Consider the following 25,459-nt stretch of genomic DNA (forward strand, 5'->3'; position numbering starts at 1 on the left):
GGCCTTTTCTGACGAGGGGGAAAAAAAATCCATTCTTCTTCGGTCAACTTGGTCCCAGAGAGCAAAAAAAGAAGTTGGGTTTATAAAAGTGTCTAAACTGGATGTTTAAAAAAAAAAAATCCATTCTCAAGTGATTCTCTTGACCAATCAATGTGTCTGGCTCCACCCTTTTAGTGCCTGAAGTGTTATTTTGGTTCCCCCTTGCAAATTTGACAATGGACTGCCTGGTGGAAATGGGGCTCGGGTCAGCCTCATGTTGCAAAAATCAAGCGGAGAATCTTGAATGGATTAAGAATCCGCTCCCACCCTCCCTTCCCAATCCTGCTACGCCTCATCCTCTTCAAGCAGGAACAAGCGGGCTCGTTCTTCGGAACATGACGAGACGGGCAAGGTAACTGGAGAGGCTGCACCTTTGGTCCTAATTATTCCCGTCCAGCCCGCCATCACTGTGATGAAACCACCACCACTACTACTACTACTCGTTCAGTGGCAGTCCTGTGGTCAGGCTTGGGGTGGTTGGCAAAAGCAGTGGTTGGAGGGAGGGTGGGGGCAGGGGTCAATGAATGTCAGACAGGCGGGGAGGACCCTCCATGTCGAGGAGAACACGACTTTAAATAATAAAAGGCACCTGAGGATGAGAAAGGAAGACAGAGTGAGGCCGGTTGGTGATTTTTTTACGAAAAGTAGCACTCTGTAATAAAAACATATCATATCATAATTACAGTTTGGACGTGACGAAGTCATTGCAGTTCCTTCTGGTGTGCACAGCCCAGCCAGCAGGCGGCAGTATAATACAATCACGCAGAAAAATGAAGAAGAGTTTCACGACTACAGTAAGTGACTCAGTATTCTCCAGCGATATTAGTCATTTGGAGTAACGTGAAGTAGACTGCAGTACTCATCATGGCAATAGATTTGAGGAAAATATTTCCTGGAGATATGTTTGATGTTGTCTATTACAAAAATGATTCAGAGTGAAGGAATTTTGTCTCGTGCCAGACTAAAAACCAGGAGTTCCTGGCATTGAAAAAATTCTTTGTCTAATCTGAAAAGGGTTAAGCTAATTTACTTACCCGGAAATATTAGCAAAGCTTGTTTGACAGCATAATTCAAGCAAGATATTAAACAAGCAACTGGAAAGTTTTTGGGATCATAAATATTGTCAGCCCGTGACCCGTGTGAAGATAAGCACCTGGAATTATTCTCAGTACAAGCACTAGCGCAATCCATATACCGGTATATGTATTTTTTTTTTCTATTGTGCCAAATTATCCAAACGAGTATTGACAGAAATCCTTTCAACTTTTGTACTTCAGTACATTGTAAAGAATCCACTCTTACGTAGATGTGTTGAATCAGTACTTTTACCACAAGTAAGTGAATTTCTACTGAGATAGGGAGTGAAGTACTTTTGCCAACTCGGAAACGGCTAATGGTGCGCAAAAGAAAAAGTGTTTTAGAGCAGGTGAGAATGGAAAGTGGGCTCCTAGTTTGAACAATAAACCTCGTTGAAAAACAGGTGAAGGGCTTTGGGGATCTCTTGAGACCCGCTTTGAACCCAGCGTGGCTGGTTGAGCGAAGCCTCCGCCTGGATCTCTCTAGTTCTGCTCCGTTGATCAATAACTAAATCTGACCTCCTGTTGGACACATGGTTTCAATACAGGCCTGCCAAGGGTCATAATCGCCCCCTGTTAAAGAGCCCCTTCCTTAACACATGTCCACACACACACACACACACACACACACACACACTTTTGGGGCAGGGGAGGCAAGCCCCAAAAGCTACATGCGGTTCTCTCCCAGGACGGGCTAAATTAATGAGATCAAGATGTACCCACTGATGGGCCAGTCAACATGTGCTAGTGTACCCCACTAGGAGCCACCCACTCCCCTCCCACCTGTCAAACACACTTCTTCGTAACTGGCTCCGTTCTTTGAGTCGAGCCAACACTGGGATCATTACATGGATAGGTGAGCCGTGCTCGGGTCCGATGGGCCGGCTCATCATCGCGGGGGTCACCAAAGGACAGCGAGCGAGCGAGCGAGCCACCAGCCTCGAAATGCCTCAGCGTGAAGCTACGTGGCCCGTTTGATGAGCGTAATGTAAACGGAGGTAACCTGGCCAACAACGCATGTACATGTAATTTCAGCACGGGGAGAGCCCATTCCACAAAGTCACTCATCAGAAGGGTCGCTGCAATTAACATAGTTTACGTTAGTCAGAAATCCGAAACTAAATTAAATCGAGCCGAGCGGGACATAAAAGAAGGGACAAGCTTAAAAAGAGAATACATATGGCATTATTTATTAAACTTGAATGTTGATGATTTTATTCGCAATTCCTTTACGTAAGTCTAAAATTTGCATGAACTTTCATCTACAAATATCAAATTTTTGTAGTGGGTGCGAGTACATATTATAGCTTTTCTCAGTGTCATCAGTTGCACTTTTCATACATACATTATACATAGGGGAAAAAAAAGAAAAAAAAATATATATATGTATATACACAATAGAAAAATAAAACACAATGACAACACTCACGTAGGATCTGCTGCAACCACATTTTATGCTAGTTTTCTTACGTTGATGGTATTAACTAACCACCTAAACATGTAAATGAATTAAATCAAAACAAACATTTCAAGTACATAATATATATAAAATACTGTATGTATTTCAGTTTCGACATGTTAGATATGTGCCTTCACTTTTCTTACAGCATTAAATAAATCTGAGACCGGGGCTCTCCTTTCCCCATATCAGAGGGCATAACAGATTTCTATATAGTGGAGTTTCATATGAAAATGGAAAATTTGTCATTTTTCCACCATTTTTACAGTTACTCTCTACAAAATGTATTTGTGCGTATTTTTACGTGTCTCAAACAGATCAGTTACACGTAAATTATTTCCAATGGGAAATATTGCTTTGGTTTTCGTACAATTAGTTTTTGTCGCACTTTCTGGAAGGGATAGACAGGCAGACAGACAGAAAGACAGACAGACGGATGGATGAATGGATGGAGCCTACCTTGCTCTGACTGTATTGTCCATACTGGTACGATGGATGGTGGTCGACGGCGTAGGCTGGCGAGGTGTAGGAAGGCGGGCAGTAAGACTGAGTGCTGGGCAGGGCGGGCATGCCACTCAGGCCCGGTAAGGCCTCCAGTCGCTGGGAGCCGTGACAGCTGGCAGCCATGCCGGCGTTGGGCTCCAGGCCTCCGGTCAGAGGGGACAGAGCGAAGTCACTCTGGGGCTGATGAGGCACTCCGCCTGGGTTCAAAAGGCCCATCACCTGCGGGGGGAGACAGAAGGAAGCCAGGGGGATTAGAATGGAGAAGAAAAGACATTCAATCAACTCAACTCAGGTGGGCTCCGAAAAAGTGGAGGCACAGTCATTGTTCATTGTCAGACCACACTGGCTAACCTCATACATGTGGTTTCTTTTTATTCTGCTTCGCCGACAAGGAGACAACAGAGATGAAGGCTAAAACCAGAGCTGTGGTTATTTGTAGGAGTTTTTTGTTTTTTTTTGTTCGAGTTTTACTGTCAAACTTGTGGAGCGAGAAAACCCGATTTCTTCTTTGTTGGTCACACTTGCTGAGCGTTCAATTCCATTGAACTTTAGCAATTACACATGTCACGAATACAAGGCAATGTGGTGCAGTTGCTTCAAACCATAAACAGTATGTTTAGCATGTAAGACAATGGAAATGGTTTATATAAAAAAGAAAATTTGTCAACATGAGTGTCTATTTCTAGAAAACTAAAGATATCAATCACATCCATAAATCTAAAAGGCATATTAAGCACAGACATTTACAGCTCCATGTTTGTGCTGCTGCCATTGTAAATACTTTCATCATTTTACTCCAACATAAATTCATATGAGGGGGAAATAAGCTCACAAATCTAAGTAAGAAAATATTATTCATAAAAAATGGAGGCAACAAAATAAAACTAAAAGTCAGTCTCAATTTTAAAGAGGAATTGTGAAAGTGCAAAGTGGAATTCAGTAAGCAATCATTTCATTTATAGCAAGAGAGAATCCTAACCCGAACCCTATGGAGAAAGAACGCTATAAAAATAGACGGGAAGAACAATAGAGAGAAAGAAAGCGAGAGGGAGCGATATGGAAAGCCAGCTCGAGAAAGAAACAACTTGAAATATGCAGTCGATAGAAAGATAGTTTGGGATAGTGAAAGAGAGAGAGAGGGAGGAACTGAGTGAGCAAAAGAAAGAATGATGGAGAGAGATAGAGATGAAAAGCCATAGAGAGATGGAGCACTATAAAGAGAGAATGAAGAAGATGGAGATCGCGACAGAGATAGTGGCAGAAAGAGAAAGAGGGACAGAGAAAGCAAGAGAGATGGAGAGTATTAATAAAGAGGCAGAGAGCGATCGAATGCTAGAGAGAGAGAGAGAGAGAGAGAGAGAGAGAGTATAAAGGTGAGTATAGAGAGCTAGAGATATAGAGAGAGAGAGAGAGAGAGAGAGAATGAGATACTTAGCAGTGAGATTTAAAAATAGAGATAACTACAAAGAGATAGAGAGCGATAGAGACATACTTTACATCCATAAAGCAAATGGTTGTTTTTTTATGTGTAGTTTACCAATGTTAAACTACACTAAAGTTAACAAACAATGATCGCTTCCTACACAACACCTAAAATTTACTGTGGAAATTGTTCAGTGGCTGTAACATAGCGTAGATGCGAAAATAGAATGAAGAGGTAAGTTGTGTTTCAGACATAACACATATACCATTGTTAAACTACGTACCCTGAAATGAAAAAAAAAAAAAAAAAATCAAACTAAAAAGTAAGCAGAACATATTTTTTTATTGCAGAAATCATTTTGTTAAGCAGTTCAAGCATAATCTAGTCAAATATTTTATTCAAATAATCAAATTTCTGCAACTTTGAACGCGCACTCAATTTATGTTTATGTCTGCGCTCAGACTGTTGTGTCTGTTCAAAGACACACCCTCTTTCCCAATCTCTTGATGCCCGAAAATCACCGTGTCCTAGTGAGGCCTAGAGGCCAAAAGGGTACGTGGGAACGAGGGGGTAGCGCTGTGTGCGTGTGTGTGTGTGTGTGTGTGTGTGTGTGTGTGTGTTTGTGTGTGTGTGCATGTGAGACGTCGCCAGTGTGTCGAACCAATACCGCAACTTGTGCGCGGGTTCTCTTTGCAGTTCTAGCTCTGATGTCAGGGCTGTAGCGCCCGTGGTGATACATCACGAACAGCTGCACACAGGTTTGCGTGAGAAACAAAGTCATGAAATTGTCTTAAAAAAAAAAAAAGTGGGAGGGGGAGGGGGGGGCATCGAACATGACTTACAGAGAAAGAGTTACAGTCTGTGTAATGAAAAGAAGACGGGAAGGGCCCGGGCTGGAAAGGAAAGGCAGGAGAAAACGAATGACAAAGATATGAGGCCGTTTGAAGCGGAATACATGAGGCTTTTCCAAACGAGCGGGCAGCTGCCACGTGTGCTCTCATTGTACTGATATATGTTGTTATGGAGGCTGCCAATCTTCAGACCTCACACATTGTCACCTCCACACTTATTTCACTCATAAAAGATCTGTGCAAAGGGGGAAAAAAGGGGGAAGGGGGGGCAATATTAACAAGCGACCCTCGTGCGCTTGGAAAATGGAATAGAGTGGAATGAGGGGTGGGAACGGACCAAGAGATAGCACAATATTTTGCCAATGATAATAATATTATCACAAATATCACGCAACTTAAGCAAAGCAAACTATGAGTCCAATTATGTCCAATCGCTAGGAGATAGATAGATAGATAGATAGATAGATAGATAGATAGATAGATAGATAGATAGATAGATAGATAGATAGAGATAGATAGATAGATAGAGATAGATAGATAGAGAGATAGATAGATAGATAGATAGATAGATAGATAGATAGATAGATAGATAGATGATAGATAGATAGATAGATAGATAGATAGATAGATAGATAGATAGATAGATAGATAGATAGATAGATAGATAGATAGAGCAAATTGTATAATGTAAGAGAAAACAAATACATTATTATACTGTTATTTTATCACTTCCGTACTTTTACTATATTTTGAAAATTCTATTTTGAGCAAAAAAAGGTCGTTTTCTATTCAGCTGAATATAACATGGGATAGAGTAGATTTATTTCAGATAAATAGAAATGAAAAAAACAATTTCACAACAAAAAAAACACAAAATTGTCATTTGCCTATTTAACTGTATTATATGTATAACATGGGGAACATTATGAGGCAGTAATATGTATTGTTTAAGCGCAAAACGTTCGTTCTCAAGTGGCTGCAGTACGGTTTGGAAATACTGCACAGTACTACGCGTCGGTTATCTGACGTTTTCTCCGACAGTAGTTGGCGATAGCGTGTCTGTTCTGAGGTTGTTCCGGGGATTAGGTCTCGGTGGGGGTGCAAATCCCAGCCGCTCGCTTCCTTGGTGAGAACGGATCGCTTCGGTATGCACCAGATCAGCAGAGGGATGCCAGAGACCTCGCACCTAAAGCGGAGGCCGCCACTGCTCCGATCGCAGCTCTCCAACTTCTCTGACAACAATCTCCCCCATCTAAAGTCAACCTCATCCTTATCAGTCGCTTGTACCTGATATGACCAAATCTGGAGTTAACTGAACATTTGAATCTCCTGGTTGATGCTGAGTGTCGGCAAATATGGCTAACTTACAAAATTCCTGTTGAGATAAGTAAATAAGGGTGATTTAAGCCATTTTTTTAAAAACCCCGTTTTGTCATAGTTGTTAAAACATTATGACGTTTCAGCAGGCTAGCGCCGGTATCAGATTCTAGAATTATGCTAACCATGAGGAAAAATATCATACTGTCACGGTTTTGCATTACAGCTCTGAAGCCATTTTGGGAAAGTAACATCTTTTCTTCTATTAAAAGTGTTCCGTAAGTACATTAGTTCACAATAGATTTGTCGAAATATAGTCGAACTGAAGTAAAAAACGAAAAAGTACTTCCCCGCGTTGTGAAGTAACATCAGTGTGGAAACGAACGGATGTTAGCCATGCTAGTCAACTAGTTCTGGGCATAACTAATGAGTAATGATATTGTTTATCCAGCAATTTTAGACAGGCTAATGCAAAAAAAAAAAAAAAATAGCCTTCTTTGGTTCCATCTTTTACCTCTTATTTGATATACAAGAAACCACCACACCCAAGAAAAACAAGCCATTAGAGACAGACGGCATGACAAATGAGGTGTCGATCATTTGTCGTGCACTCTGGACGAACAAGACGGTTGACACAAATCTCATTTGCCCATCAGATCACGTTTATAATGTACTACTTTTTAACACATACTGTATGACAAAAAGTGATGTTTTTGACCCCCTTCAGCAGTAAAGGAGCCACAACACAAAACAAGACTACAAAGTTCTTGAAGTCTCCATTAACTCTCAATGTCATCGACTGTAATCACTCCTGCTCTCTTATCGAGTCCAAATCAGGAAATCAATTATTTCCTCATCTGAAATGGAGCGGGCTGCGCCGCAATATGCATTCAAGCAGATGCAATGAATACACCAATTAAAAGAAATACGCCAACAAAGTGAATAATTTGCATAAATTACATACCGCGTTACAAGGGGATAGATTACTTCATTCCCTTCAATTAAGACATTGGGCAAACGTGTGATTGCAATTCCAGACTGACATTCCTGGCACGCCGCATCCCGGCAAGACCTTGTGAGCCTCCTAAAGGTTAACGCTGAAAACAGCCAGTAAGCTGCGCAACCTTTGGCCTTTTTTTTTTTTTTTATTAGTGTGCCACTCACTTTGTGAGCCCTGCGAGTGTATGAATTCATCCCCGCGCCCGTTACAGAACAGGGCAGTCTACGGGTTTCAAGGCGTAATCCGTTATATTTCCAATGCAAATCGACAATGTGCGGCGCAAAGCTTGATCCCGCCTCATCTTTTAACTTCAAGGAGTTGAAAAACCAATTTTGCGGCCACAACCGCTTCTTAATTTGAATAGTGCGCCATCTATCGCGCGTCCCCACATTGCAGGCATTATGAAAGCTACTCCATTATGCTTAAATACATACAAACTCATATGTTCAGGTTAGTAACAAACCTGCCTGAGGTGCTTCTTGTTGTTATCTGCGCCGGACAGGATTGAGATTCTCTCTCTCTCATGGGAATTAGTACCCAGCATGCATTGCAACTGTGGCCGACCACCCTTTGTGGAGGCTAAAAGCTCGTTTTCCGCCTGTTAGACCATCTTCTGGCCTGGTGGGAGGCCACTGATGGAGCCTGATGACTGTGTAATCGGCCATAATTGTCTTTTCAGTTTTGATTTGTGTCATCACACCCCATCCGTACTTTACACACTTATATCTGTTGCCTTCTGGCAAAGACTGACATTTGCCGCATTGCAAATTCATCAACTCATCAGGATGGAAACAAATGAAAAGGTACCTTTTTTTTCCCCCATACCAATAAGGATCTCATCAATGTCAAGGCAGTAAAGGCCGAGTGGACCAACCTGAGGTGAGAGGCTGTTGCTGATGGCGGCGGGGTTGACGGTGTTGGCGTGTCCGGTCGGGGACACGAAGCTGTCCGAGTATCCTGAGAAGCCGTGACGTCCGGACGACAGGCAGTACGCCGAGCCGCCGTCCTGAGCGCTGGACGAGGCGCCGAGCCCGCTCTGGTGCACAGAGGTGGGCGGCAGAGGCTGCGGTCGATGGACCGTGCTGGCCTGCTCGGTGGCTGTTCAAAATAAAATGGAATTCCACTTAGAATCATATTGCAATTAAGTTTAAGAAGAGCAGGTTAAGAAAAATGCATCAGCAACACCCCACCCCAAAAGTGTGTTGCTACACGAATATAATACACAAATAACACTAATTACTGTGTCATTGCCGTTCACAACAGAGTCTGAGTTTGAGCCGACGCTCCCCACATTGAAAAATATTTTTAATGTACTATTTTAATTATTTATTATTTTAGTTTTAATTTATTTTTGTTAGAAACAATAAATAATGGGCCTTTTGACTTATAAAGTGTATTACGGTGGAGCACCCTAACCTAACCAAAAACATGCAACATTAATTGGACACTCTAAATTGCCCCTAGGTGTGAATGTGAGTGCGGCTGTTTGTCTCGATGTGCCCTGTGATTGGCTGGCAACCAGTTCAGGGTGTACCCCGCCTCCTGCCCATTGACAGCTGGGATAGGCTCCAGCACGCGATAAGGATAAGCGGCTAGGAAAATGGATGGATGGAGGGATATACACACACATACAGTACTTTACTGTTTTTCATGAAAGTCGAGAAGTGTGGCCTACGGAGAAATGTTCAGATCAAATAAAATGTTCTTACTTTTGTTAACATACTGAAAATCGGTAAATGAAGGCATTTCCCCACTACTTTTTCCTTTGAGTAAATAATGCAAGACTCACGATGATGAAAATGCAGGTTATGTATGAATAGAGATGAGCTCGTTATCTCTGTAAAGCAATGCTTTTAATATGTGTCGCTCTCATATTGAATCTGATGCGCAAGTGTACCGAATAAAGTGAGTGTCGCAATCGCGGCCCACCTTGAGCTATGGAAGTTGCGGGGTAAGGGCTCTCGGGCAGCTGATAGGGCTGCAGGCCCGGCATGGCCGACGGAGGGAAACCGCCCGGGATGAGGTGGTTGAACGCCATCAGCTGATTGGCTCCCGCTTGTTTCCTCCATCGGGCTCGTCTGTTGCTGAACCACACCTGAGAAAAGGAAAAACCTTATTCAGTATGTATTGATCAGTCAGTGATACCCAACCAGGATGCCATGGGAAAATGCATTAATGTATTGATTACAGATATGTCTTTGCTGTTCCATCCATGCGAGCAATAGATAGAATAACCAAACAATTAAATCCTCTTTCCATTAGATGGCAGGACATACAATAAACTTGTCTATCCACCTGTTAACATTTACACTGTACAACGAAAGAAATCAGGCCTTCCTGTGAGTGTATCAATTGTTTGTTCAATTTGTGTCAAAAAATAAGTTTTTGGATCGTTTGAGACAGTTTTGTTTGCTGGCGTGCCGGGACATTTTTCTGATGTAGAATGTGTGCCTTGGCTCAATAAAGGTTATGAAACATTAATTTATCTGATGACCTGATGAAAGAAAAGTTGACTTTTGTGTTTAAAAAAAAAAAAAGTCTGTCTGTGTCATTACAGGGAGCTAAACTGATAGAGATCTTAACATGTGGAGTGTGCAGTGAAACCACAGACATCTTTGTGTAGCCCTGTGAGTCACCAGGTTCAAATCAACCCAGAGGGCTGTTCCAGTCGTTAAAGCCCATATCAGCACACCATCTGAAGTAGCCTTGATGTATTTTGGGGCTCTTTACATCGGCGCTGACAAAAATAGGAAGCCGTCCTCGCATACAGTGGGCGCACTGTATGTCTTTCTATACATCTGCGGGGTGAGGGGTTTGTGCAGGGTCGACAGCTTGAGGATTTAACACGTCAAGTGGCCGTATGGAATGCGTGGCAACGTCCCAAGGCCATTTTATACCCGCATGATGCATGACAGACCCACTCATCGCCTGACAGTCAAGATTGGATTTTCTGGGGGGTGAGATCGGAGAGCGCGGACCTGAACGCGAGCCTCGGTGAGTTTTGCCCTCTGAGCGAGTTCCTCCCGCGTGTAGATGTCGGGGTAGTGCGTGCGCTCGAAGGCCCGCTCCAGCTCCTCCAGCTGCTCCGCCGTGAAGGTGGTCCGACTGCGCCGCTGCTTCCTCTTGAGGGGCAGGCCTGGTTCGGAGTCCACGTCGGAGCCTTCGTCCGAGTGACTGGCTGGAAAACAAATAAAGTGTTACTCGGGAGTCCTACAGAGGTGCACTAAGCCGTGATACAAAAGCCAGATCAGAGACAAAAGATTTCAGTGAATGCAGCACATGGTACAGAGCCACTTTAAATTGTCTTCTCCTGCTTCTTTTAAACTCCTCAGTGGTTCCTGAAGGGATCAAAAGACGGGAGACTGCTTGAACACGGATTAAAGCAGTCTAGATCTCTCTGGGGTTTCCATTCCCGGGGACACTGTGTCTCTCCTTGTCTTAGCCATGCTGTGCGCCGTGCCGATAGGGTCCCAGAGTTTAGGGTGCTCGGCCCTTCGCAGGTGCTTCTTAATCTGTTTGTTCAGATGAAGGCCAAAGAGAGGGAGCGGGCGACTGAGGGACAGCTTTTGGGGTCTAATTCAGCAGAAGACTTGAATCAATGAAGGCCTTGAAGCAAAGGATAGGGGCTATTGGCGTGTTTAGGGGGGGGGGGGTTAGCCGTCTATTAAATAATGATTAGGCTCCGCAAACTGGCGTGACAGCCCGCTATTGTCCCCAATTACACGTATGCAGTCCCTCTTCTCTTTCTCAGTCACAAACATGCATCTGCTACGTCTCGGCCTACGAGGGCTTTCGCTCAAAGAACGCTGTCTGGCACAATGCGTCCGACACAGATGGACTCCATAGAGAAAGAATCCACTCCCAAATCCATTCCAGAGGGACCTCTTCAAGACCATGAGGAGGGTTCATTGCACCTTTTCGACATTGCAAAACAAGAAGTGAAGAAGGTTAACCCAAGCACTGGGACACAGGCTTGTCTGTCCCCCCCCGACTCACTCCTCACTTTCGTTCTGCTCTCCAGATTTAAAGCTTTAATTAAAAAGTGCCAAGTCAGACATAGATGGAGGAAATGGTGGGGGTGGGCTTGCGGGGATCTCCCCTTGCCCCTGGAGCCAGGCAGGAAATGTTTGCGCCGGTTGCTAGTGTGCATCTGACCAGGCATTACACACGGATTTGGGCCCTGGGAAGTCTGCGGTCCGCCGAACTGCCAGCACAGAAGAAGATCCTGATGCCGAGAGGAGGTCTTCTTTACATTTGTACAAAAACAGCGGCACGCCGGCATGAGGCGATTGGCTGAATGCTCGAATTCTCCTGGACTACGAGGGTGTGGTTTGTTGATGTGGCCTGCAAGAAAACATCACTTGATACTCTTTAAACATTAACATTGCTTTTGTGGGGATTTGCAACATTCCTTAATTAGCACCAAACAAAAAAAAGCCAGAAGTATGGATGGCGTGGAATGGATTCCTGAAGGAGGGAAGGCGAGCTCATACAGTTCCCCATTGGCACAGTAAGTCATGTTAAGTGCAGGGTGGGGGTGGAGATTCCCTACTTTACCCCCTTTTAGTTCTCTTTCCCCCTCTTGTTCCTTGTTTTTATTATTAGAAACTAGAGAAAACACTCCGTCACAGACTCTCCCCTAATGGCGGATGACAGTGTTGCTTTTGTCATCCTCTGCTTTGCGTTCTCTTCTTTTGCACTCCTCCTCTCTCACTCTTTTTTTTCCCCCCGTGGAAGTGATGTGGCCAAGCCTTTGTATCTTCGCAGGGAAAAGCCTATGGCAGGCCTCTATTGGACCGATTACCACGCTCCATCTGTAGGAGCCATCAGGGACGCCCGGGCCCGCATTCAGGGGCCTGTCACCTGCCCAGCAGGGGAGTGAGTGGGAGGAGGAGGGGGCGTAGTGGGGGAATGAAGGGTGGAAGGGAGGTTTGAGCCACAAAGGGGTCCAAAAAGGGCCACTGGGGGATGCAGAGGGGCACAGCAGGGGAGCACCCCTTTATCCCCCTCCCTCCACTCAACTGCCTGAGGGGCATTGGCTTTTCTGGGCGGAAGGGGGTGGGAGGTGGGGGCGGGGGTGGCTTGAACGGTGGGGGTCGACATGGAGAGGAGGTTGATGGCACCTGAAGATGCCGGCGAACGGGTGCGTGAGCGCCAAGCTCTCCCCGCCGCTTCGCTACCTTCCTAACGAGGCCGTTTCGGATCGCGCCAATGGCGAGGCACACAGTCGCAAATTTGTTCCCACACATTCCCCATAACAAGCAGCAGAAGAGGATACTAAACACACAAAAGGGAGGCTTCGCCCTCCTTACTTAAACACCCAAATCAAATTTTACGCTGGAGCTAAAGCTCTGGGGAGCTGAAAATACTTCATGGCCGCTCACAGTTTGGCTGTGGCTCCGACAAGAAACTTAATAGAAAGATAGATTATGACTGCGGGGGCGGATATTGGGGCTACTGCGGAATTATCCGTAAAACAGACATTTATAAGATACGGATTAATCAGCTCATAACAAGCATGCAACAACTGAATAGGTAGTGCGGACTCTGGGTCGTGTTTTGCCACAGAGTGAATTTCACAGGTTATCACTATTTTAGGTTGTTGGGGGATCAATATGTCCCCGAGAAACCAGTGGATTGTGCTACTGATCCAATCAACAGTGATCAGGCCCGGGAGATTATCTCCTGAGGGTTAATTAGGATAATGTCAGAAACATTCAGATCCTTTAACTACACCTGGAGCATTGATACATCCATCATTAAAAAAAAAACAAAACATGACATGACATGAATGGAACTCAGTGGAGAGTAGATTTTGGACGCTTAGCAAAATGTACACCCTCAGTTAGTTATAATAATAATAACCCCATATCGGACAGAGGGAAAGGAACAAGGACTACGTTACATCCTTAAAACAAAAGACTAAATGATCTTAACCCATTCATGGGCAGGGTGGCAACTTTTTGCCTTATTCAGATAAAAGTTTCCTAACAGGCCACAATCAAGGGAACCTTTCTTTTTCGTTTATGGTTAAGTTATATGATAACGTTACTAATTTATAATTACGTCCCAAAAATCCAACTGCTAACATTGACCGATGAGGATATAATGCATGAAAATCATGATGTCCCAAAAATGGGACGCTGCCCACAAATGGGTTAAAATGATCATAGAATACACTTGAGAAGTGAAAAGGCATATCATGTATACAACTGAGCAGAGAGCACGTGCAAGATGGTGCCGAACTTGGAATATAAATCAAAGCAAGCATCCACTATGAATCACGTATCGAAAGGAATAATTGTATAAGACGGACAGTGAGAGTCATGTGAAAAGTGATTGTGATCCAAAGGGAAAAAGAAGTGCAGCATATGGGCCACTTTACAGCCTCGGAAGGGGCTGGCTTGCCCTTCCTCCAAAGTGTTGTTAATAGAGAAGGTAATTGAGCCTGTGACATGTGTTGGCAATGCAAAACAAAGAGCAGAAGAGACAAATGAACTAGTTATTTGCCCAGGGAAGTAGATCTGGGCCTTTTCAGAGCGCGGCTCATAGTGCGTGTCGGCACCCTGAATAAAATATTGGCAGACCCGCGTACACCCGGAGCAAGCAGATGCATGGGAGGAAAAGAATAGTTAACTGACAGCTTATAGGCTCAGCTGGGGTTAACAGTTAAGGGAGGGTGTGTGTGTGTGGGGGGGGGGGGGGTAAAAAATGGGAGTGAGTGGGCTGCTCACTTGACTTGCTAAAGAGTCCCATGCAGGAACCTGCAGCTGCCCGCATGGGAAAGCAGGGGGAAATGATGGTGATGGTGATTATGAGGAGGAGGAGGGGTGGATGTAAAATGATGGAGTGAATTACCCCAAAAGCTTAACAAAGAGCTAGCGGGTGATGCAATATTGAGAGATGCGTCTCTGTCTAACGTCGCTGACAAACAATGTCCGCTGACGGCACCGCATGAGTATTATGCGCGCCCGGCGTGCGGCGCTTATTATTTAGTTCCACTTGTGGTGCAGTTAGGTGACACTTTCACGGTGGTACTTCCACCCTCGGGGCAGGGACAAAGCAAGCAGCAGAGAGCCCACGCGGGACGCAGCAACAGGCTGCATGTTCCATTTAAATGGCCACTAACTAGCCTGCTTGGGTTCGCGCGGGACGGACGTCCCAGAAATAAGCACAACAAAGCCTACAATGTAGCGACGCAAATGTGACTTTGCGGGGATGTTTACATGACAAAACTGGGAAGAGCGGTTTTATTAACAATTTTACTGACAGATGAAAACACTGAAATATGTACGACCGGCCACTTGTTGACAAGATCCCGGTTGAGAATTCAATGCACCTGCAGACAAATCACAGTGAACCCCCCGTTTATTGCGGGCCGTACGTTTCATACCCCCTTGTGATCAGATGAAAATCCATGCTATAAAGAGACTATATAATTGTTGTTATAATTTTAGCCCTAGCTATTAGCTTTAAACATTATAACTTACTAAAACACACTTTTTAATGAAGTCCTTAGGACCTTTTCTCACCCTGTTGAGGTCAACAAATGGATGAAACCACTTTGAGGGAATGAAAAGATTGTCCGTCCCATTGTTGTGGACATAAACTACAGTATATCTATAAAGTTATCTCTAAAATAGACATTGGCAAGACCACCCCCACCCCCTCCTCGTTCCATCATTTTTATCAACCGCCTCACTTGCAGAATCGACACTACTGTTGTTCGCACGTCCAAACAACTGGAAAACACAAATAATAAAACTCTCATTTTTCATTCATTAAAAAAGTTAGTCATAGAGTACATGATTGCCACACCTCTTTTTGGCCTGTCATGAACCTTCGCCATATCCTACAAATGTAAATATGTAACTGTACCATGTAAATATGTAACTTGGTCTTACTGCATCTCTTCTGTAGACCTGAGTGCTGCCAGGCATGATGCGGTACTACACTTAAGGTGTGGAGCACTAAATTCAGACTCGCTGGTACATCCTTCCATCCATTTTCTTACCCGCTTATCCTCACAAGGGTCGCGGAGAGTCCTGGAGCCTATCCCAGCTGTCAACGAGCAGGAGGCAATCGCACATAGAGACATCCAGACGCACTCACAATCACACCTTGTGGCAATTAAGAGTGTCCAATTAGTGTCGCATGTTTTTCGGATGTGGGAGGAAACCAGTGTGCACGGAGAAAACCCACGCAGACATGGGGAGAACTCGCAAACTCCACACAGGTGGGTCCAGGATTGAAACCGAGACCTCATAACTGTGAGGCCAACACTTTCCAGCTGAGCCACCATGTCGCCCTGACTTGAACATTATACAGTAAAAGTCGTGCCAAAGATTCACCATACATACACTTCTGATTCTTCACTGAATTATCTTTTGATAAGTCACTGCCAATACTTCTGACTGGCAGCTGTAGACTGAACATTTGTGCATGTACTGTACTCCATTTTCACAGATTCTTGTTTTCATTGATGACATGTTCAAATGAAATCAGTGTAACTTGCCCCTTGAGACCCATTTTGATGGTTTTCCGTCACTACAAGAGTGCTCACTTTAGCTGAATTTTGTGAAAAGCGCACCATGTAAAGGGCCTCCGATGAGGGACACGAGCAGGACAGCCAATCGTCTTCCTTTCCCTAAACATTATTGTAACCTCCTCCATGGGGCCTGATAGTTTTAACAGTCAAGTGACCCTCGGGTAGCCCCTGACCTTTTCACAGCTCTTGCGCACTTTTGCTGCAAAGATCACCTCGCTTCTGACCTTCCGAGTCCACTTCAGAGAAACAGAACCAAGCTTCACACTCCCCCAACTTTTCCCTCACGGTCCCTTTTATCTACATTTAGGCCCAGATGTATTTGAACAATGAAAATGTTTTCTTAAATTTAACTACATATGCCATCACAATGGCTGTGAAATAATAAAAACCATGTAGAATGTCAGGTTTACGTCCTTTAGGAATTTATATTTTATGCACAGTAACACGACTTTCAAGTATTTTTCAGGTGTCTTCATTACATTACATTATAAAAATGTATAAATTAACTGCGAGAAGATGATATACACACAAACAGCATAAAATGTGAGCTTAGCAACTGATATTTTACTATGACAGGGTGTGCACGTAAAGCTTGACAAAATCCAACTTCAGACAATAATCATGCTGGTTAGAATCTCACTAAAAGCATCAGATGAGTTCTTAAAGGGGCAACAACCACAGAATGACAGGGTTGATTGCAAACGGTTCAATTTGATGATGAAAATAGAGCAGATACGTGATGACAATGGATCGTTTTATCAAAAAAACTTGTTGGGAAAAATAGAAGTGTAAAAACACATTGCTTTCATTTCACAAGTTATTTCACACAGTTTACAGGGCAGCGCGTGGGGCTTCCTAAAATGATGTACAGTACATCCAAAATTATTATATCAATTAGGGAAGCACATTTTAAGAGACTTATTATAAAAAGATCTCAGTTTCGTTATTCTGCTACATTTTTGTGATGACACTACATAATGATATCCTTCCAACAATCCATTTTCTTTGCCGCTTATCCTCACAAGGGTCACGGGGAGTCCTGGGGCCTTTCCCAGCTGTCGACGGCTACGAGGCGGGGTACACCTTGAACTGGTTGCCAGCCAAATGGAGGGCGCATGGAGACAGACAACAGTTGCACTCACATTCAATTTAGAGTCCAATTATTGTTGCATGTTTTTGGGATGTGGGAGGAAACCGGAGTGGCCGGAGGAAACCCACGCAGGCACGGGGAGAACATGCAAACTCCACACAGGCGGGTCCTCAGAACTCGGAGGCCAATGCTTTACCAGCTGAGCCACAGTGCCGCCTTACATAGTGACATTTACTCTTGAATAACGGTTATATTTCCCATTAGATCAATGGAGGGACTCTGCATAAAAACTTCCCAAGTTTTAAATGCCATATTTTTGTAAATCCTCTTATATTAAAGCTCCAATTCGACACATCCATTCAGGTGTAATAAAGAGATAAAATAACAACTACAACAAAAAAACATGATTGTTGTCAGAATACTCGAACACTAAAAGTTTGTGAACTTTACGCATCTGCGTTTGTTCTAACGTATTCTTGACAAGTTGACTCTAAGGACTGAATCAAAACAGCATAACTCAAAACAGGGGCCCGGCGCTGCTGGCATGTCCATAATGTGCAGTGTGCGCAACGATAAAAAGGGCAAAAAAAAGGGGAGGGGGGGAGGGACAAAAAGAACGGAGGCTAAACAAAGTTAAGTGATTGACAACGCTGTCTGGTTTTAGTCAATTAACTATCCCATTGTGCTCCTCTTTGCAGAGCCTCCTCGTCCCCCGACCCCCTTTTCTCTCTTCCCGCTCCTTTATCCTCCCCATCACAGAGTTTTGCTCGGCTAATACTTCCAAGGAAATAGAGAGCTCCTTTTCTAGTGGGGCTCCTCTCCTTGACCTTCCATTGCTCACGGCTTCTCTTTCAGCCACTTCACGGTGTCTCTGGGGTTAGTGGGGAGAATGCGGAGGAGAGTACATCAGTGCTTAGGGGGCCGGCACGGGGCAGGACCCCGGCCCATTACTTCAAAGTTGGCCTGAATTCATTAATTGTCCTTTGAATTAATATTGGGAGGATCACAATGCTGGTGCCAACAGAGAAAGAGGCTTTAATGAAGCATAGAGTCGCATTCAGTTGCAGATCAGCTCGAGTGGATTTGCTTTTTCCCTTTTTTTTTTTTTTTGGGGGGGGGGTGGAGAGAATCTTGAGAATCACGCCAATGAAAGTGGTACGTGTGCTTAGATGGGAGAAGAGGCACAGTGGGAACGTCATTCCATCAATCCGAAAGTCTACAGTACTGTGCAAAAGTCAGTGTTAGTACTTATGGAATGACCATCGTGAATTATTTTCCCCAGTGTGAGACTACCGTCCACACAAAAACAGGATGCTACAGCGTTATGTCATGTTACTACACTTGGGCAAGATTCTTGTACAAGAGAGTGGCTAAACAAGTTAGCAATTGTTAGCAGTACTACAATCATTTTTTTGGCAATATTTTTTAACAGTTAAAAAACAAACTACTCTTATTTGGAATAATATTTTAAACCATTCTAAAGGATCATGCAAAGGACTAGCATCATTTATTGTCACGGTTCTCAAACTTTGTACATTTTCAAGTGGTATTATTATTACTGATGGGAAATTACAGTAGCGTAGGAGGGCCTAGTGTTCATTTTAAAAATCTGAGAGGTTTAATTCTTTATTATGTTATCAAGCAGTATAACGTAGGTTGCGGTTTTCAAACTTTTAAGACTCAGTACCAGCACAAAAAAAACTTATATTTATAACTTATATTTTCAACACCTGTTTGATTCTTAAAATGTATTTTTCATACAAATGAAAACAAAAACTGAAATTTTTTAAAAAGTTCTTACGTAATAATTCAATTAAAAACTTCTCCGTCTTAGCTAAAACAAACAAATCTATATTTTTAAGTTTTTCGATATCAAAAGTTGAATCCAATTGAAATGAACTGAGGCAGTGGAGTGCTGGGTACCACTAGCACCTAGAAAATCAATATTCTATAATCATCTGTAAACGTAGAATAGCACATAGATCTTTATTGAGAGATATGAACAGTTGTGCATATGTTAAATTTTGTCTAAAATAGTTTATAAACTTAAAAAAATTAGAAACAAAAATGCATCACAGTCTTAGTCACACACATCGCAGCGCCTTTTGCCAATTTCTTGCATAATTTCCTGTCGGGGGAAGGCCAGCCAAATAAATAAAATATGCTTTGAATCCAAATTTGGCCAGGGTTTGAAAAATTTGTGGATTAACTGTGCAGTATTTGTATAAAAGCCAACTAGGACCTTTCCTCGCACTGTGCATCACAAAAATTACTTGAAAAAAGAAATAGCATGCAACCACAGGAACTTGGTGCTAGATAAAATTTGTCCTATTATTTACAGTTTTACTAAGTCAAAAAGGAAAATCCTGTGGAACGATATCCGAAAAAACAACACAGCTAATGGTGGCCAAAGACTTTTGCACAGTCCCTGCACAATATTTGAAATTCCTCTCGTTACTTCCCATCAGCCCGTTTGGCGAAACCGCCATTATGAGCCCTGTAAACATTGAGTGAGGCCCATATATAAATGTTTCCTTCATCCTTGCCCTGGGAGGAATAACAGAACTGTCGCTGTAGAGCAGACATTCCGCCGGCTACGTCGATCGAGGCCGACTGTCTCGCTAAACATCCCATATTAAAACACATTCACCGTGGAAACGCCATCACCCCCTTAACAAGCACATACATGCCAGTGTTTATATTCTCGGACGTTAGGAAGCTTTCGAATTGGATTACGGTTTCGCCTCGCTCGCTCCAAGTTTACCTCACGCCGAAGCAGCGGGGAGACGGATTATTTACGCAAACAAAGTCCGGCTTGGCTCCTTTGGCGACAAAAAAAAAAGAGCGCTGCCATCTTTCATGTTTTGTCAGAGCTTGATTCCTCAAGGCCCTCGGGGCCGCTCGGCTGCCCCGCCGCACAATTGAGGCCGCGGAACGGCGGCAGATTGCTGGAATGCGCCTCAATGCGAGCAATTATTACATGTTGACTGCGTTCACCATGGCACATTTGAAAGAAGTAGGCCCTCATTCAACGCGGCACCGCGGGACTCCCTTGAAAAGAAAGTTATCCCTTTGACTGTTTGCATTTCTGAGCTCCCCCCCCCCCCTTGCTTACCCCCGCTGCCATAAATGGATATTTGCAAGAGTGGCGACTCCTCTTTCAAGGCCCGCTTGAATTAGTTCAATGAGGCTAAAACGCAAACAGCAGAAAACAGAAGCAAGGACGCGCGCTCTTTGCGGTAAAACATCAAAATACTCAATGTATCACCATCATTTCGACTGCCCCCCCCCCCAGCCCAACACTCCTTTTCATCCAATATTCCCTCTCACTGCGTATGTACAAACTTGAGTCATGGTATTGCAAAAATTAGGTCAGAAAGTACCAGTTTATCAGTTTTTGATGTCAATATAATGGCATATACACTGTGCTGTTGGGCCCATTTTGTCAATTTAGCCATGCCCCCCCCCACCTCCCAGGAAAGGAAATGGTGAAGAAAAGTTTATCACCGCAATTCAGCACTACAAAAGTCAGCCTTTGCACATATTTACCATAATTAACTTCAAGTGCGTATTATACATTCAGAAACAAATCTCTCAGTTCACTTTACAGGGTCTTTAATTGATTGTCTCCCTTTGAACGCAACAGCTTTGTGGTGACAAGTGATAAGTCAACAAAAACAACTCACTGGAGCGCACCGCTGTGGAAGTTCTGCACACGCCTAAGATCCAAAACGCAAACAACTTCCAAACCTTCCCACGCCGCCGTATTGCTAACGCCGCGCAGAGCCCGGGGCCCAAACCGGACCGGCCCTCGGGATGCATCTCCCGAACCTTTCTGCCGTCCTTTTCCCAGACAAATAAATCTAAATGAGTCAGCTTTGATGTGAGTACTTAAGGGACGGCGACAATGGCGCCGGAGGAGAAAGGGGCAGAGAGCAACAGGCCGCAACAATGGCCTCTGCAAACACCTACTTAATCAATATTTGGCCAGAAGACACTCTCCTCGAGCCTCCCGCCCCCTCCCCTGGCCCGAAAGCTGCCTTTTCACATTCTAATGAGGAGCCATAAAAGGGAAAAACAACAACTACTTCCACAAAGAGACACAAGAAAGATATACTGCTGCTCCGTGTGTGAATGGGAAGAAAGCATGTGAGCTGTTTGGAGGATGTCGCCGATTTGATGGAAATACTTCATATCAGGAGTTCATTATTGTATTGCAAGACTTTTTAGATTTGCATACATTATATTTGAGGTTTTCTACTTGACCATCCATCTTTCATGATTTTTTTGTAATCGTTTATCTATGAATCGATATCGAAATGTTGGACTTTGCTTGTATACTAATCCCGGTAATCCAGGGGTGTCAAACTCATTTTTCTCGCGGGCCACATTGTTGTTCCGGTTTCCCTCATCATGACTGTGAAACAAAAATATTGAGTCATCTCATCACACTTACATGATCAATTTATGAATTAGTTTTGGAATCAGAAATCAAGGGTAATGTGTTATTCAACTATTCACGTTTGGTAACACAAAAAATGCTTGTAATATCTCAACTTTATCATTTATATGAAAATGACAATTTGAAATTTTGGGACAGACTTTTACAAGAATCATGGAAATTGACACTATAGATTTGGCTTTCGCGGGCCACATAGAATCATGTGGCGGGCCAGATCTGGCCCCCAGGCCTTGAGTTTGACACCCGCGATCTAATCTATCTCCCTAACTGTAAAATTATTGATCGATCAATGAATCAATCAGTCAACATATCACTGATCTATCACACACACACAAAAAAGTCCTGGACAACTTTGGACAAAAAAGATCATGACATATGTATTAAAGCATGTAATTACTTATTTGGAATGATTGGTACATTTTATGTTTTATAATAAGGATGTAAAGCTACTGTATATATTTACATATTTGACAATGTACAAAATATAAATGCTCACTTTATTTTTATTTGTCTTGTTGCTTTACCTTGCACTTTAGAATTGATCTAAAGGAAATATGTCTAGAAATAAGAACTAATGATGAGAATTATCCTGGTCCTAAAATAAGGTAAATGAGATATTACATTAATAATTAATATTTAGGCCTACATATGACAATTATTGTTTATCGGACTATTTATATACAGTAGCTAACTGTATAATATATACATCATTTAGTTGTTGTTTTATACAGTGCACGTACATCATTTAATGTGCTTATTTACAATGTGCCCCGAAATAGTGCGTGGATGTGGACGCCTGAGATAGGAAGGAGAAAAACAGAGACGGTGTGTGTGGGGGTGGGGGGTGGGGGGCGGGGGTCAATGGGAGATGAAAGTGAAAAAGAAGAAAAGGTTGGAATTTTCATCTCGTCCCCTTGCGCGCAGACCCGTGACGAAAGCGCCGAAAGCGCAATTCCAAGGCGCAAAATTGAGCGCAAATAACCTGCCTCGCTGTTTCCGTCGAAAAGGGAAATTAGCAGCACGCCGCCGATTTTCACTCTGTGCGTGAACCTGCGTGGGTTTTATTTTTCTTCTTTACGTGCAACCGCGGGGAGGTGATCACCAATCATTAACTCCATTGTGTCTCCATCGCCTTTGAGCGAAAAGACAATCCAACAGGTCTTAAATCAACAGGTGCCGAGTGGCTTCGCTCCATCTCAAAAACGGAAAAAAATGAATCACTTTTTTCATCAGATTTCTAATCTACTATTTTTGCACGTTCTTTAAATGTTTTATTATTCCCTGTTATTCGCCCCCCCCCCATTACTTTCCTTCTATCAGCCTTGCAGTGAGGTGTGCGTTTCAAATGACACCTTTCAGCTTTGACCCCCCCCCCCCCGACGTTTATCATCAAGTGTTCCAAAATAAAAGTCTGCATTTTTTCTGTTCTTCAAAAAAAAAAAAACGAACATGGAGGCTCTGAGTAAATTATGTGTAATGTGATATCACTCCCCACCCCACACTCCCGCTCCTTTGCCCTCTCCCCCCACCCAAAAAGAAAAAGAGAAATGAACTTACATCTATCCCCCAGGATGCCGTCGATGCTGTGTTTGGTCCTGGGCTCGTTGTCCTCCATCTCCCTCTTCACCATCTCGTCGCCGTCCTCCTCATCGTCACCCACCACACCGAATTTGGACCTCATGACGCGACTGATGGCGCTCACTTGCATTAGGGGAAAAAAAAACGGGGTGGGAATGACATTTGAAGTGTAAATATAAACTTTACAGAAATCCTTTTTGAAATGAACAAAACATGTTTTCTAGGTTTTATCCTTACTTAAAAAAAAATCAAAACATCCGTGACATCCATCCATATTTCTTACTGTATACCTGAAGGAACGCTGTTCCTGTCACAGATGCCATCTTTCAATAATTTGTCCCTGATTTCCCAGCTGAACATTCCTGGGTTTTCTCTCTTGTACTCTTCAATCTTCTTGTCCAATTCTGGAGAAGCACTTTGCTGTAAAGGAGAAATATTTTAAAAAAGGGAAAAAAAACATGATCACTTTGCTCACGCTTCTGCAAAAATCCACACCGAAACAAAACACAGTATAAACTGCTTTTCGATATAAATATTATTATTATGTCGGTTATGGTAAAACATGGTCACTTTGTGTTGTGAGAAAAACTGCAACGAAAACCACAAATACAAAATGACTTTTCATTTCAATCGTTAAAAAAACGCTGACTGTGCTAACACTTCAGCAAAATAAAATGACATTTTTAAAAACAAACATGCAAGATAAAAAAAAAAGGAGGACTGATAAAACATGATCACTTTTTATGTCCGGCGTTTTTATAGCATGTTTGTGCTCATGTCTGCAAACAAGTCAATGCCTATTTCTATTGTGATGTAGAGTTAGAAAATAATATTATGCACATGAACACTAAATCACACAGCATTATTGAATAAGCCAACTGTTTATAATCACAATTATTTCATTTCAAATATTTTTTTTTCGAAGTGCATTCTTCAAAAGTAAGAAATAACGTGATGGCTTGGAGGTTTTTTGTTTCATGTCGTTTGTGGACAGATTTTTGTCTCAGAAAAATGCATCCTTACTTTTGGTAAACTCCCAATAATGCTTTAAATGAAAGCAAAAAACAAAAAACGATACTTTATTTTTATACAGAATATTTACTTTCACGCTAAGAGGGAACGTAAGACCAAAAGCTTTTTAAATCGAGTGAGCCTAGATGTTATATTCAGTTTGTGCAGACGTTATTTGGGGGAAGTTTTTTAAAAAATGAAGTTCCTCAACGGAATAATAACTGGAAGCAACTTACTCGATGGGGACGGGAAAAAAGTGCTGCATTAAAGTTGTGTGACTTTTGAAATCCAAAATGTTCAGCTTTCTGTCCTACCTTTGGCTTGCTCCCGCCGATGGCTCCGGGCCGAATGGAGCCGGTCTCCTGGTAGCGGCACAAGATCTTGGACACGCAGCCGTGAGAGACCCGCAGCTGGCGGGAGATGACGCAGGGGCGCACCCCGTGGTGGGCCATCTCCACGATCTTGTGGCGGATGTGGTTGGGCAGGGGCCGGCCGTTGATGAACACGCCGCCGAGCTGGTTGACGCGACCCTGGCCTAGAGGAGTGGAAACTGCGCGGGGGGAGCCCCAAAACTTTCGTTCAAATACATTTAAAAAAAAAAAAAAACCTGCGCGGCATGCGCTTCAATTTTATATATATGTATTTTTTTGGTGGGGGTTGGGTAGATGCTTGCAAAATTCAGTGAGTCGGGTTAAAACGCACTTACCCTCCAGTGAGTAACCTCCGCGTGCGTAATTCTGGTGCGGACCGGGTCTCATCATCCTCGTTAAACCTCCTGCCAGTGCTGTCATGCCTCAAGACCGTCCCGTCAGGTCAAATAAATTAAATCAATAAATAAATAAATACATCAACAAAAGTCGGATCCCTACTGATCCTCGCGTTTTAAATCCCACCTCAAAAAAAAAAAAAAATTAAAAAAAAGTGCAACTGGCACTGCTTGTTTTTGGGGAGAATGAAGCTTGTTTCTGTCACTCAACAGGTTGCTTGCCCAAATCAAAACTACCAGCAAAAAACAAACTTCACCGAGGTTCTGATCCAGGTTGTTGTTGTGGTTTTTTTTTTTTTTTTTTTTTTTTTTGGGAGGGTGGGGGGATTAGGGGA

General features: G+C 43.2%; 1 protein-coding gene across 2 annotated transcripts; it reads right to left on the bottom strand.

Annotated features, from left to right (window-relative positions):
• Positions 1–409: 409 nt before the first annotated feature.
• On the bottom strand, positions 410–25,149 carry pax3a (paired box 3a). 2 transcript variants are annotated; one of them, XM_061839026.1, is made up of 9 exons: positions 25,065–25,149; positions 24,673–24,908; positions 23,638–23,767; positions 23,327–23,470; positions 10,648–10,847; positions 9,599–9,764; positions 8,544–8,767; positions 3,034–3,297; positions 410–628 (listed from the first exon to the last, which is right to left on the bottom strand). In XM_061839026.1, the coding sequence occupies exons 1-9, from the start codon at positions 25,147–25,149 to the stop codon at positions 611–613; spliced, it is 1,467 nt and encodes a 488-aa protein (XP_061695010.1). In that variant the 3' UTR covers positions 410–610. The 2 variants fall into 2 exon arrangements, with proteins under 2 accessions (XP_061695010.1, XP_061695011.1); XM_061839027.1 differs by lacking the exon at positions 3,034–3,297 and having other exon boundaries at positions 611–628.
• Between the last annotated feature and the right edge of the window lie 310 nt (positions 25,150–25,459).

The sequence above is a fragment of the Syngnathoides biaculeatus genome, chromosome 13 (assembly GCF_019802595.1).
Source record: "Syngnathoides biaculeatus isolate LvHL_M chromosome 13, ASM1980259v1, whole genome shotgun sequence".
Taxonomy (NCBI): Eukaryota; Metazoa; Chordata; class Actinopteri; order Syngnathiformes; family Syngnathidae; genus Syngnathoides; species Syngnathoides biaculeatus.